This window comes from Lagenorhynchus albirostris, chromosome 14, assembly GCF_949774975.1.
Source record: "Lagenorhynchus albirostris chromosome 14, mLagAlb1.1, whole genome shotgun sequence".
Classification (NCBI taxonomy): domain Eukaryota; kingdom Metazoa; phylum Chordata; class Mammalia; order Artiodactyla; family Delphinidae; genus Lagenorhynchus; species Lagenorhynchus albirostris.
Window position 1 is genome coordinate 71,089,201 of NC_083108.1, and position 13,806 is coordinate 71,103,006.

General features: G+C 54.8%; 1 protein-coding gene across 1 annotated transcript; it reads right to left on the bottom strand.

Annotated features, from left to right (window-relative positions):
- Window positions 1-736: 736 nt before the first annotated feature.
- MMAB (metabolism of cobalamin associated B) lies at window positions 737-13,749 on the bottom strand. The gene is made up of 10 exons (XM_060121065.1): window positions 13,599-13,749; window positions 13,434-13,439; window positions 12,206-12,261; window positions 10,689-10,782; window positions 7,964-8,021; window positions 5,942-6,014; window positions 5,597-5,694; window positions 5,197-5,261; window positions 3,355-3,414; window positions 737-1,933 (listed from the first exon to the last, which is right to left on the bottom strand). The coding sequence occupies exons 1-10, from the start codon at window positions 13,712-13,714 to the stop codon at window positions 1,834-1,836; spliced, it is 726 nt and encodes a 241-aa protein (XP_059977048.1). The 5' UTR covers window positions 13,715-13,749; the 3' UTR covers window positions 737-1,833.
- Window positions 13,750-13,806: the final 57 nt, after the last annotated feature.

The window sequence follows — 13,806 nt, forward strand, 5'->3', positions numbered from 1 at the left end:
GCAGAGGAGCGAAAGTTTCAAACTGACCCGACCCCTGGGCGAGCCCTTCCCCAGCAGGCCGCCTCAGTTCTTCCCAGGTCAGTGGCACAGGACATGCCTGCACCTGCATGTTTCTCAGGGGTGTTTGTTTTCGGGGATGTTTGCTGGTGGAAGGGATGATGCAGGGGGTGTGGGACCTGGGAACCCAGAGTTACCATCTGGCCTGCGACAGCCCCTCCCAGCAAGGGCTGCTGGGGAGGGAATATGGCTACAGGAAAAGGCCTTGTTTCAGAGATCATCCCATGAGGACGCTGTATCTACTCAAAGAACTCCTCTTGTCCTTTGCAGATGTTTCACTACAGTGGGGCATGTGGGACTTTTTATTATGTACGTCCTGCTCCTTCCAGGAAGATGCTAAGGTGTGGGCAGGACCTAGTCACTTGATGGATTTGCTGTGGGCTCTTGGAACATAACCCTCCCCGGTGCAGCCTGAGTGCCTGCCCAACAGTGAACCACCTTTAGCCTGTTCTGTAATGTTCTCAGTTCTGTTCACACAGGCCGAGTGCCCACCATGCACCAGACCTGGCACCAGCTGCTGGCCAGGGCCACTTCCTGGAGGGTTTTCACTTTCACTCACGGTCACCTGCACCTCAGCCACTTTGCCCAAGTCCAGGAACAAAAGGACCCAGAAGGGACGAGATAATGATGTTCCTCCAGCAAAATGAGCAGGTAAGGTGGTTAAGAACGAAAGCAAAGCTAGCACAAAACTCATCATTTTAATGTTTCCTAACTGCTGGCAAGGATGGCTGGAGGGACCAGACTTCCGAGCTTCAGGCTAATAAATGATGGCTGGATGGAGTTCACTGGGCGTTTCTGCCCTGACAGTTAGTGAGAGCCTGCCCTTCCCAAGTTGTTTCCTGCAGTTAGTGGTGTGGAGTCTTCAGGTTCTCAGGGCTGCCTCCTCGCCCTTCATAAATATCCCCCTTCCCAAGGACACAGCTGGCACTGGCAGGGTCACTTCCTAGCGGGAGGGAGCAGCAGTGACAACTGAAATAAAATACAGCTGTGGCCCAGATCTCAGAGGCATAAACCAGCCAAGTGCAACGTCAGAGAAGTAGGTCTGGTCTGCGTCAGCCTCGCTGGAAACATAAGAGCTTATAGTCTGAAGCTGAACGCAGTTCACCTCTGACCCTGGATGCCACCTGCCCGGGCAGGACATGCCCTCATTAAAGTGGTGGTGTTCCTCTCCCGGGGATGTCCGTCCCTTGATGGAGGAAGGCTCCCCTTTAGAGAAGATTCTCCGGGCTGCACCCTCGCCACACATGCACTTCAGTCCAAGTGTTTCCGAGGCCTCGCCTGTCAGTCTGCAGCCGTCCTTCCCCCTTGATGAGTGGCTCAGAGGTGACTAAACTCCAAATCCTGTCTGCCTTACTCTTTATAAATGTGACATTTTAAAGCCCCTTTGGCAGAGGTAAATCACAATTACATTTCCAAGGGCCTCTGGTACCATTCCAAATGAGCTGCCAGTGGAGGGCATCTGTCTCTCTCTCTCTCTCACACACACACACACCCACACACACACACCCCACACACACACCCTCAAGCCTTTCCCACTTTTATTCTTTTTTGGAAGGCTGAGGAGAGCCCAGGGGAGGGGGCTAGAATTCTCCACCGGCCTCAGCTCCTGAAGGAAGTGGGGGGCCCTGAAAGGAAGCGGAGTCTGGACAAAAGACCAGCTTCTGGCCCCTCTGGGTGAGATCTTCAGGAATCAGGACACGAGGGCAAAGTCTTCCTTTCCCGTTGTCACTGTGGAGGAGTCTGCAAAGCTCCGTTTTTCCATTATTTCCAAGCGCCTCAGGCATGGACCGACAAGTCATTTTTCTTGTATATTTTTTCTGGATTCCCCTCCTTCATGGCTGTGTATCTGGCTAACGTGAAGAGATAGTCACTGAGTCTGGAGGGGCAGAAGAAGGCAAATGGAATGATCTGAAATGAGAGATCAATGCTAACAGGGTCCTCCCTCTATTAGCCTTCTACGAGGAAATATCAGTCACGTGCCCCAGGAGCATCGGGTGGGACAGCGGGTGCTCAGCTTGATGGATGGATGGCGCTCCAGGCCAGCTTCCTGAGAGCCCAGCGCCCGACTCTGGCGCCAGGGCTGGGGTGGTTCCTGCAGGATGAGGCCACTGCCCTGTCTGACCTCACAGGGCTGGTGACTTTGGGCCACTCCCTGGTTTCTGCACCTTCCAGTGAACAGGACTGGTGCCTCCCAAACTGGGGTGAGCACACAAGTCAACTGGGGATCCTGGTGACATGCAGATCAGATTCTGATTCGGGAGGACTGGCTGGGCCAGGCCCAGGATTTGGCAGGTATAAACTGTGCCCAGGTGATCCTGGTGCTGCTGGTCTACTCTGAGTAGAGGGAGCCTAGAGCAGGCTTCTCAAGCTCGGCACTAGTGACATTCGGGATCATTCCTTGTGGCTGGGTGATTCTTCGTGGCAGGAAGAGGGAGCTGTTGTGTGCATCGTAGGACACTGGGCAGCACCCCAGCCCCCACCCACTTGTCTCCAGACATTGCCAGACATCCCGGTTGAGAAGCACTGGCCTGGAATGTTCTAGTGGGCTAGACCCTAGTGCCCCCCTCCCTTCTTTCTTTGACCTGGCGGCGATGGGGCCTCTGGGCAGGGCTGGGTGGGGAGGGAAACAGGAGCGGCAGCAGCGAGCCTGCCCCTCAGCGGCTGGCAGTTAGCTTGCGAAGCTGCCCTGTGCTCTCCCTTGTTTCCGGGCCGCACTGACTCCACCCTCCTCTTCTCTCCCTGCCCCAACCCTACCCTGAGGCCAGCTCCATGCCAGGTCCTGCTGGAACCTTCCCTGACCCGTGCCCCCTCCTGGAACCATGCCCCCCTCCTCCTGATGCCTGGCTGTCTCTCTGGGAGTGTGGTGGGGGACTGGGCAGTGGAAGAGGCTCCGCTCTGGGTGATCGCCCCCGCCGCAGAGCTGTCATATGCTGGTTCCTCATCTGCACGGTGATGCCTTCCTTGCTAAGAGAACGAACTGGCTCAGCCCACACAACCTACATGGCTGGAAGGCTCCCCAGGATCACTACTGTGACATGAACAGAACGGTCCTCACTCCCCTCCCAGGAGGAAAGGAGCTGGGCAGGACCATCAAAGCCCAGGCCATGTCCTGGGGGAGGAGTGACCACATCAAGGGGCCAGACCCTGGCTGTGAGGTCACCTTCTGGACCGCAGGCAGCTCCTGGGGTCGCTCAGCGCCCAGCCCCGGCCTGGCCCACGCTGGAGCCACACGAGCCAGGGCGGGGGCCGCGAGGCGCCTACCGTTTCAGAAAGGCCCTCCAGCTCCCATCTGAGTACCTGTTTAAGAACTTGGCCACGTCTGCATCCGTCTCACCGGACTGGACAAGAGGCACCACGCTAGGAGGGGAGGAAACACGGCATCACACTACGTTACGGGCTCAACACGCTTGGGGGCAGGGGCTGCGTCCTGACTCAGCATTTCACTCCCGCTGCAGCCTCGCCAGTCTGTGTGCAGACACGCTAGATGGTGCTGCCGCTGAGCGCCAGTGAGCTGGCGGCCCCTCCACGCACGTCGCCTCTGCTACATAACTCCTGCTGGGAGGTGCTCGCCCCAAACCGAGGCCCCAGGTTTGTGTCTCCTGCCCCAGGGGCTTTGTCACCTGGGCACGGGTTTGGTGTCCTCAGGACCCCCCCCCCCCACTCGGCCATTCCCTGATGTTGGGCCTTTGGGTTGTTTCCAATTTTTTGCTACTATGAGCACTGCTGATGTGGACAGCTTTGTACAAATGACTTTTTTCCTTTTGAAGCTGAAGCTCTTTTGTGACTCAGCATCACTTTAGGAACCACTTGGCCCCAAGGGCCTTTCATGAAAAGTGAAATCTTTATGACATGGGGCCATGGACGGAGCTCAGGTATGGAGCAGACACACCTGGGCTCAAATCCAGACTCTGCCATGGACCACCCAGGTGACCCCGGCCACGGTGTCACCTCTGAGCCCCAGCGTCCTGACTCCAGTAGAGTGGGGGCTGCCACCACCTCTCTCCCAAGGTTACCACAAGGAATCAATGAAATAATGGATACAAAGTGCCCAGCACGGTCCTGCCGGTTATATAAAGCAGGGCTTTATTCCCATTTCTCTGTAAAGCCGGCTGGCAGCCTGGCCTATGAGTGGTGTAAATGGAGATGTTGCAATTACTCTTTTTTTTTTTTAATTTAGTTTTTATTTTTTTGCGGTACGCGGGCCTCTCACTGTTGTGGCCTCTCCCGTTGCGGAGCACAGGCTCCGGACGCGCAGGCTCAGCGGCCATGGCTCACGGGCCCAGCCGCTCCGCGGCATGTGGGATCTTCCCGGACCGGGGCACGAACCTGTGTCCCCTGCATCGGCAGGTGGACTCTCAACCACTGCGCCACCAGGGAAGCCCCGCAATTACTCTTTTAAAGTTTCCTTGAAAAGGCAGTCAGGAGCTTCTGGTGGGGGGCGGGGGGTGTGTGTCCCTCCTCTCCTGACTGAGTTGGGGGATTGGGGTAGCAGGTGGCTGGTCTGGGCCCTTCTCCACCCAGCAGCCAGCATGTCATCTCATGGCCTAAAACCCATCAATGGCTCACAGGATAAAGGCTCTCAGGATAAATGCAGAGCTCTCGGGGCACATGAGGCCCTGCCCGGCCTGGCCTCAGCTCAGCCTCTAGCCTCGTCATGCCTCACGCCCCTCACTCTGGACCAGACACTCGGCGTCCTTTGTGTGTGTTCCATGCAGACTGCCGCCTCTGCCCTTGCTGTCCCCTCACCCTGGGCACTCTGTCCACTGTGCCCCCAGTACCCCCCATGCCCAGTCCCAGGCTGGGTCACTCTGGTGCCAAGTACCCTCCCTCATAGCTCTTATCATGGTGTGGAGCTTTTCAATCCTTTCTGCTCAGCTGAGACCACCCCCACCATTTAAATTAACCCCAGGAACAGGGAGTCCTCACTGAATACGCACCTGGATTTCATACCACGTGAGTGTTATTATAATTACAAATAATCGCCTAGACCCGCTGGGCCTCCCCCTCCCCTTTCCTGGAGCTGCCTGCTTCTGCACAAGCTCTGATCCCCACGTGCTGTTCCGCCCCCACCCCACCACCCCCGTCAGGATCACTGTCTCTCTGCCCAGGCCCCGCTCCCTCGGTCCCGCACCCCTGTACCGTCTCTCAGCTCGGCGGCACACGGCCCGACAGAAATGCAGTGCGGAGCTGCTCTTGCCTCCGGACTGAAAGGAGAAAGCGGGTGTTGGCTGGAAGGGTGGGGGGAGGGTGCCCACTGCAGGCAGGGAGCCTGGATGGACTGAGGGACACACAGGCCCCGCCCACAACAGGCAGTGTTCTGTCTCCAGGGGCCCTGCCGGGGCACACCCACTGGGTACCCCTCTCCAAAGCAGGCAGGACTGGGGAGGGAGCCGTGACGGTCTGGAGGGGACTTGGGGGCTGGGGGAAAGCTTCTGTCGCTGTTAAAAACTAAAAGGGGGGAGGCTGAATCCCTGCCTGTGTGTTTTGGTCAACACACTGGCCCGCAGCCACCCCCAGGTTGAGGCAGCCCAGTACCTACAGGCAGGATGAAAGCCGTGAGCGGGGGCAGCTGGCTGGAGTATCTGTCGATCCACTGCTCCAGCTCCAGGATGGGCCCTGCCTCGAACGTGGCATGTTCTGTGGAGCCAAGGAGAAGTGGCGGTGAGGCCACTGCCCCAGGATCACAAGGAGTCCACCCCGTCCCTCCCACCTGGGTGCCCACCAACCATTCCCCTGGCTCAGAGGGACCCTCCGTCTCAGGCTGCACAGGCCAGGTTGACAGGGGTCCCAGGCGACACCCAGGACAGAGTCATTCCCCCCACCCACGGGCCCAGGCCCCCCAGGGCCCTCTGAGCACACACAGTGGGTTCAGGGAGAGAATTACTTAAGTGAGCCTCCCTGGCTGAGGAGCGCGGTGTTGCCAGTGCAGAGCCGACGTCCTGCAGGGAGCATTGGATCTGGGGAGGAATGGAAGGCATGGGTGAAGACCCTGTTACGCCGGCCAAGCGGGGCTCTCGTGCGTCCACGTGCAGGGCTGGGCCTGCCGGGAGCTGTCAGACCTCTAAGGAGCTGGCATTTACAAAGGCTAATCAGCAAATTCTGTCTGAACCTGCAGCACAGCACGTCTGCCCTGTTGGGAGGGGCCCTGGGTGACGCAGACGGGGAGTGTCAAGCGCCCAGCGATAGTCAGGAGGAGTCTTCTCACCCCGACCCTCCTCTCCCATGTGCCGGGCCCTTCGAGGTCTTTTTCTTTTCTCTAAACTGACGGCCTTGGTTTTCTAACCTATAACACTTGGGCGGAGAGACCCAAATTGACAGTGCTTTTTAAACTATACAGGACAGGGCTGTGCCCTCTGATGAGACAGCCACCGTGGCAGTGTGCCGGGAGCAGGACACAGTCGGTGAGAGTAGACGGTGCCCACCCGGGAGTGGACTGGAACCTGTTGAGCCACCGAGCAGCAGACGCTGGGTAAGTTCCTTAACCTCGTGGTGTCTCTGTGGCTTCCGATGGAAAGGGGCATCACAGTACTACTCCGCCGCCGGCCACCTGCGGCGTTTACCCCGGGGGCTGGAGAGAGGTGGCCCCAGTCTGGGAATCCGATCCCAGCCCCGCTGATTCCTGGCTGTGCGGCCTTGGGCTGAGCCTCAGTTTTGTCCTCTGTAAAACGTGAGGGCTGGCCTCCACCTCATGGGCTTCTGCAGGGAGAGCCGGGAACAGGCTGCCTGGCCTGCTATAGGCCCGGAGCAGCTCCCGGGGGCCAGGCGGGGAACCCAGCTGAACAAGCCACAGTCTGCACCCTTGGGGCGCCCAGGCCACACTCCTGGTGACGCTTGCCTTTAGAGGCAGAAGCACAGGAGCTGCGGAAGCCTGGGAGAAGCACCGGCTGGAAGCAGGGGTGGCCAGGGAAGGCCCCGGAGGAGGTGATGTTGAAACTGTTACCCAAAGGACGTGGTCTAAAGCAAGGGAGGGGCTCATCACGCCACTGACCCCCTCTTCCCTCTGCAAACCCCGCTCAGAGGTGAGCACGGCAGACAGAAACGACCACTGTAGACGCCAGCAATTCCTCATTCTGAGGCTGAAGACCAGTCTCCCTCATACAGGAGGTGCCTCATTCATAGAATGTTCCAGCAGTTTAGGCCTCCCATCTTTCTGCAGCCCCTCACTACCCTGTGTCTGCTCCCAGGGGCCCCAGTGGGCTCCAGCCTGGCCTGGAGGACTGAAGCAGGCCGAGGGCTGACCCTCCAGGGAGCAGCTGACTCAGGTCAGCACGCAGACTAAAACCCCAGGTACATTCTCCATGTTCTGGGGGTGGTGGCCCTGCCTCTATTTCTGAAGTCCTCTCTGTGGGCCAGAGCCCCCGCTGCCTCTTAAGAACAGAACAGTAATTCTAAGAACCCTACCATCCCCCCCACCGAGGGCTAACCACAGCTGGGCCTTTCAAGTCTCTCAACCTCAGGGCCACTAACACTTTGGCCCAGGTCATCCTCTGTCACAGGGACCATCCTGTGCGTTGTAGGACGTTTAGCCTCATCCCTGCCTCTACACACTAGATCCCAGTAGCACCTCCACCTCCAGTGTGACAACTTAAAACACTTAAGTTGCCCAGACAACTTAAAATATCTCCAGACATTGCCCTGTGTCCCCTGAGGGGCAGAACTGCCCTGGGCTGAGACCACTGCCCTTCACATTTCCCTCTCTGAGGCCAAACCTCACCACTCACCTGTGAGGGAGGGTCATCTCTGTGTGTCCCCATCTTACAGATGAAGAAACTGAGGCTCACAGAGGGTAAGTGGACTAGTCCCAGGTGACACAGAAAGGAACTGATGGTCAGTTGGCAAATCCAGTTATGGCCACTAGGCCTCGGGGTTGGAAAATCCCAGCTCGGGGTGAGACAATGTTACTCACTTTCTGAAGCTCTTCCACAAACGGGTGGCCCTTTTCTGCAATTAATTCCATAGCAAACCTGTGAGGAAGAAGGAAGAAGGATTTGCCTCGAATATAACATCCCCAGGCCCTGTCTTGCTGGAAGGCAATACATTCTCAGGGGATTGGCCATTTTGCTAATTGAGCTGTCACAGGAAGGCCGTTATTTTCTTGCTGACATTGAGGAACATCGTAACCTTCCATGTGGTTGCGGGTATTTGGTTTTCGCCGCTCATCCAGCCAACAACTCCTCTTTCAGCGCCTACTCTGGCCAGGTCCAGGTGATTCAGTATGAACAGAGGTGACACAGGCCCCATTAGGCAGGACAGGGAGATGTGAATCAGATGTCACATGACTAACAGTGAAGTTGCAAACTGAGGTCAGTGCTCTGAAGGAAAGGGTGAGAGTCCTGGGATATTTGGCCTTGATTAGGGTTCAGGGAGGGCTTCCTGGAGGAAGCAATGCTGGAAGTGGGACTCTGAAGGCTTGAGTAGGAGTTCGCTGGTAAGGCTGGGTGGGGCAGGAAAATCAAAGTGCCCCCGATGCAGGTCAGGACTGTGGCCCTGGCCTCCCTCAGAACACTGCACCCTCTTCTGTACCAGTCAGGTTCCTCGCCAGACAGTGGTGTGTTTGAAGGGTTCCTGGAGAAAAGCTTCACGAAGGGACTACTGACAGAGTGGGAAGGCTTATGGGAACTGCAGATGGATGGCAGAGATGAGCAAAAGCAAGAGCCTGAAGGGGCAAGGGAGGATCAAAGGCACTACCAACCCTGGAGAGAGCTGCATTCTGGGCAGAGGCCACCGCCAGGAGCTGGGCAGCTGGGAGAAAGCAGTGGAGAGCCCCACAACTGCCAGAGCCGCACAGGGCTGGGGGCAGGGTCACACATACCCCTACCCCTCTCACCCTCGTCCGATCTCCTGCTGGTGCTGCCCATTGGTTGGACCAACTCTAAAGCCAGAGGACAAGGGAATCGGGGTGAGACCATCTCCAGGCCAGCCTCCCAGGCACAGGAGAATGGCTTTGAAAGGGCAAAAAAAGAACTACTGTGCATCTTCTAGCCCATCGTACAATCAGAACTAAATAAGCACACACGTAAGCTGTCCCGTGTTGGTCTTCCCCTCTGGATGGTGAGGCGGGGGCGTATGCCTCAAGCCTGGCACATTGGAGATGCTTGGGAATATGTGCTCACCGAGGATGTTCCCACGACAGAGGCCAGCGGGAGGCCCCTCCCCATGCTCGCTCCATCCCCGCTCCCACCACTTGTGGCTGCCCCTCCAGCATCTGTCTGCTCCGCCCCGCCCGCTGCACCGCACCCCGCAGACCGCAGGCTCCGTGAAGGCAGGGCTGAGGCTCCCCACTCAGCAGAGCCTGGCACACGCAGATGCTCCGCCAACATCTGAGGACGGAAGAATCCACAACTGAGCTGTGGCCAGTCCCCTGCACCACATCACCTGCGGGATGATGGCCTGCTGATTTGCTAATTCTAAACAGCCGATGCTAGAACCCGCCTTCCTGCCCCTCTGCCCACTTCATCTTGTGTGCACTTCCCCCTCGCCACACCCTTCCCACACACACCAAGGGGTCTGCCCTCTCTCCTCTGCTGGCAGACTAGCTACATTATCCTTCCTGAGAACCTCACTTAGGCCCATCACTGAGAAATGGCCACCATGAACAGGTAAGTTTTAATAATTATGATGATAATAATAGCTAGCATTATGATTGGTGCTAGGTACTGTCCTAAGGGGGAAACATGGAGTTCTCTCATTACATCCTCACAAGAACCCAATGAGATTGGATACTATTACTAGGATCACTTGACAGAATAGGAAACTGAGGCTCAGAGAGGCCAGGTGATTTGCCTGAAGTCACACAGCCAGTCAGCAGTGGGAGAGAATTTGAACCCAGGTCTGTCTGATTACCATGATCTTCACCCACAAGGCCGAGTCAGAACTTGTGAACTAGTACTTATAATACCTGCAGCTCATGCTGCCAATGGCTTCCTGAGCATGGTGGCCTGAACTTTGTTCTCAAATATTTGCGGCCCCTCCCACCCCTGCTGCTGTCACATGTGTCCACGTCCCTGGCTCTGGCCAATGAAATGTGAGCAGAGGTGGCGTGTCACTTCGTGGAAGCTTTAAGAGCCAGCGTGGGCATCACTGTGGTCTTTCTTCCCTCTGCCACAATTACTGGTGTGGTTCTAGACAGAGGCTGTCCCACCAGCCCGGGTCCCAGAGTGAAGGCCAGGCAGAGAAGAAACATACCCAACCCACGATGGGCTTGAAGTGAGAGGATGAAATACGCCTTTGGTGGTTTAAGCCACGAAATGTGGGGGCTGTTTGTTACACCAGCATGGCCCGGCCAATCCTGACTACTTCCCTGAGTCCACCTTCTAAACTCTGGCTGTGTATATGCTTAAAAAATAAGCCTCCCGAAAGGGATCACGTCTGATGCCCTGTGTACTGTGCTCGACTCACCTGTCACTTTGCACGTGCACCTCAATGGCACACACATACGAGCAGAGTGAGGGAGCAGGGATGGAGGGGCGAGGCAGCATCACGTGGTGAGGGATGGAAGCCACAGGCCAAGGAAGGTTTATCGAGGGCTGGCAGCCTCTGGGACTGGCGGGCACTCTGGAGAGCTGCACATCAGTCATGCCCTCTAACAACCAACTCAAGCCCGACCTCAAGGCCAATCCCGTCCCCCTTACCCAATGGCTGAACTTAATTCATCTGTAGTTCCCACGGCTTCAAACACCTGGTCATCTTTCGGTCTCCTTTCTCCGGTGAAGGTGCTGGAAAACCCTGTGAAAATGTTTTGCTGCCCAAATTAAAGAGTTTTTTTTCCTGATATGCTCTTTTAAAGCATTTTTCCACTTGAAGGATAACATACACAGAAAAGTGCTCGAATCATAAGTGTACAAGTTGATGAATTGTTACTAACTGAAACAGACCTCTGTGATCAGCATCTAGATCAAGGAATGAAATAGGAGCCTCACCCTAGAGGCCCCCGTGTCCCCGCTTTCAGTCACTGCCCCCCTCCCCAGGGGTAACCACTGTCCTCACTTCTTCCCTGATATCCTTTATTTATTTATTTATTTATTTTTGGCTGCGCTGCTTGGCTTGTGGGATTTTAGTTCCCCGACCAGGGACTGAACCCAGGTCCTTGGCAGTGAGAGCGTGGAGTCCTAACCACTGGACTGCCAGGGAATTCCGTCCCTGGAGTCTTTGGCTGGAGGGCATCAACACTATCATCCCTTTGCATCTTTTCTTTTCTTATTGTGATAACATAAACATAATGTAAAATTGGCCATTTTAACCATTTTTAAGTGTACAATGGCATTAAGTACATCTATGAATGTTTTTATCTTCTTACTACATAAATATACCCCCAAAGCAATAAATACTGGTAATCTGCGTGGTTTTTTTTTTTGGTGGGGGGGGCCATGCCACGCAGCATGCGGGATCTTAGTTCCCCAACCAGGGATCAGACCCGCGCCCCCTGCAGTGGAAGCGCCAAGTTCTAACCACTGGACCGCCAGGGAAGTCCATGCGTGGTTTAAAACTTTAGAAAATGGTATCATACTGATATGTTCTTCTGCATCTTTTTTTTTCTGTACATCATGTTCTGGCATTTTTTTTAATTATCAAAGCAATATATGCTCATTACAAAATAAATAATAGAATAAAAGTATGTACAGGAAACAATGAAAGCCCGTCTATTTATTCCCCTCTCCCACAATTCAATCTCTCTCCCAGGTAACAGTCCAAGGTATAACCTTTCACAATGTTCTATGTACACCTGAACACACATATAAATATACACACACACTTTTATTCAATGGATTCCAACTATTTGGATTGTTCTGCAACTTGCTTTTATCACTTAATATATCTTGGGCATCTTTCATTTCACATCACATTTGGGTGACGCCTATTGAGATCTGTTACATACTTTTAACGTCTGCAAACAATTTGGAAGAACTTTAAAAAATATATTTTAAAGCTATTATTTATTTAATTCTCATTCCAGAATTTTCCATCAATTTCTAGTGCCGCGTGACATACAGGATCTTAGTTCCCTGACCAAGGATCGAACCCATGCCCCCTGCAGTAGAAGCGTGGAGTCTTAACCACTGGACTGCCAGGGAAGTCCTAGAATTTGGAAGAACTTTAAGATGGAATCTGCCATGTCTTTCTTTGCATTTTTCACCTGTCCCCACCCTACCTTTGTCTCCTGTTTTGGTGTAGATCTTGGGGAGCTTGGGTGTCTTCGAGGAAGGCCTAAGGAGAAATAAACATCAAGAGATGATGAGTGAGGACGGCATATATACTGGGGCACGTCCTTCAGTGGGTCACAGTTTGCTACCCATATCCTCAGAGGCAGCACTTACCCGCTTCTGCTTGGATCTCTTGAAATCTTTCCCCTCCGTTCCTCTTAGTTTTAAGCCCTTTGTGGGCAAGTTCTATGTCTTGCCACACCCGCATCTGCAGAATAGCTGATGTAGTGCATTGCTCAATGCAGACGCTCTATAAATATTGGCTGAAAGAATTTAGCGATCACTTTCCATAGTCTCTGCACTGTGCTAAGTGAATTACAGGCATTATCTCCTTGAATTATCCCTGGAATCTTCCCAAGCACTACCTATGATGTTCATTTTTTTTTTTTTTTGCGGTATACGGGCCTCTCACTGTTGTGGCCTCTCCCATTGCAGAGCACAGGCTCCGGACGTGCAGGCCCAGCGGCCATGGCTCACGGGCCCAGCCTCTCCATGGCATGGGATCTTCCCGGACCGGGGCACGAACCTGCGTTCCCTGCATCGGCAGGCGGACCTTCAACCACTGTGCCACCAGGGAAGCCCGTTCATTTTGTTTTTGAGGAATCTGTAGCTGACGGGATGAGACTCTGCCTCCTAGGTCACCACGGGAAGAAACGGTAGGGCTGGGATTCTTGCCCAAGACTATCGACACCCCAAAACTGTTACCTCTGCTCTACCAAGCCAGGGACTCTTGGAGGGAAAAATCCCTGGGCCATTACCATACTGTAAAGCTTCATGTATACTCCGAAATGGAGAATTGCCAAAACAGGGTTCGAAAACTGGCATTTTCAAATAGCAACACCTTTAATAAAGACGTCAACATTAAAATGTGACATTAAAAGGTTATTCAAAGGTTAAATTACTGGATCTGTGAAATAGATTAATCCATTATTAAGTCAGGGTCTGAGGTCCGGAAACGGGGTGCAAGTTTCAAGGTATATGATGACAGCCATCTTTAGACCGTATTGGTGTATCTCTGTGCCTTAAAGTATAAACTGCTTTGGAGAGAGGTTAATATCCGAATCGAGGCCCCTCCTGATTGTGAGGCCAGGCAAGATGACCCTCTTGGCTCACATGGGATATGCCCTGTCCTGATGGATGCTGGGCTTCGTTTGGACTTGTCTTGCGCCAAGAAACCTTGGTCTCTGGCTTCCACGGAGACCACGTTGCCACGGTGACGTCACGACTAAAGAGGACGTCACCTGGCGATTGCTGCGGTGACCTCCCAGCGGTTTGACGTAACCACGGCGACAACATAACTCAGGGCAGGTGCCTGAGTTACCCTCCCAGCCAGGTACTCACCTGTCCCCGTCTTCCACGCCCTGGGGGCCGCGGCTCTGGAAACGGGGACACAATAGCTTGCGGGCGCCGAGGCACCCGCGCAAGCCAAGGCGACCTCCCAGGCCCCACACAGCCATGGTCCAAGGATCTGGTAGGGGACTGACCCTGCCAGGCTCCCGTCCAGACCCCGGGGTGACTCCACCTACCTCCGGCCGCACCACCCATCAGC

Excerpts from the sequence above, each read along its gene's own strand:
- MMAB (XM_060121065.1), bottom strand. The coding sequence starts at position 13,714 with ATGGCTGTGTGGGGCCTGGGAGGTCGCCTTGGCTTGCGCGGGTGCCTC. Across the intron at positions 5,695-5,941 it reads AGCCAGGGAGGCTCACTTAA|AACATGCCACGTTCGAGGCA; the intron begins GTAATTCTCTCC and ends TTGGCTCCACAG. Across the intron at positions 5,262-5,596 it reads TCACGGCTTTCATCCTGCCT|TCCGGAGGCAAGAGCAGCTC; the intron begins GTAGGTACTGGG and ends TTCTCCTTTCAG.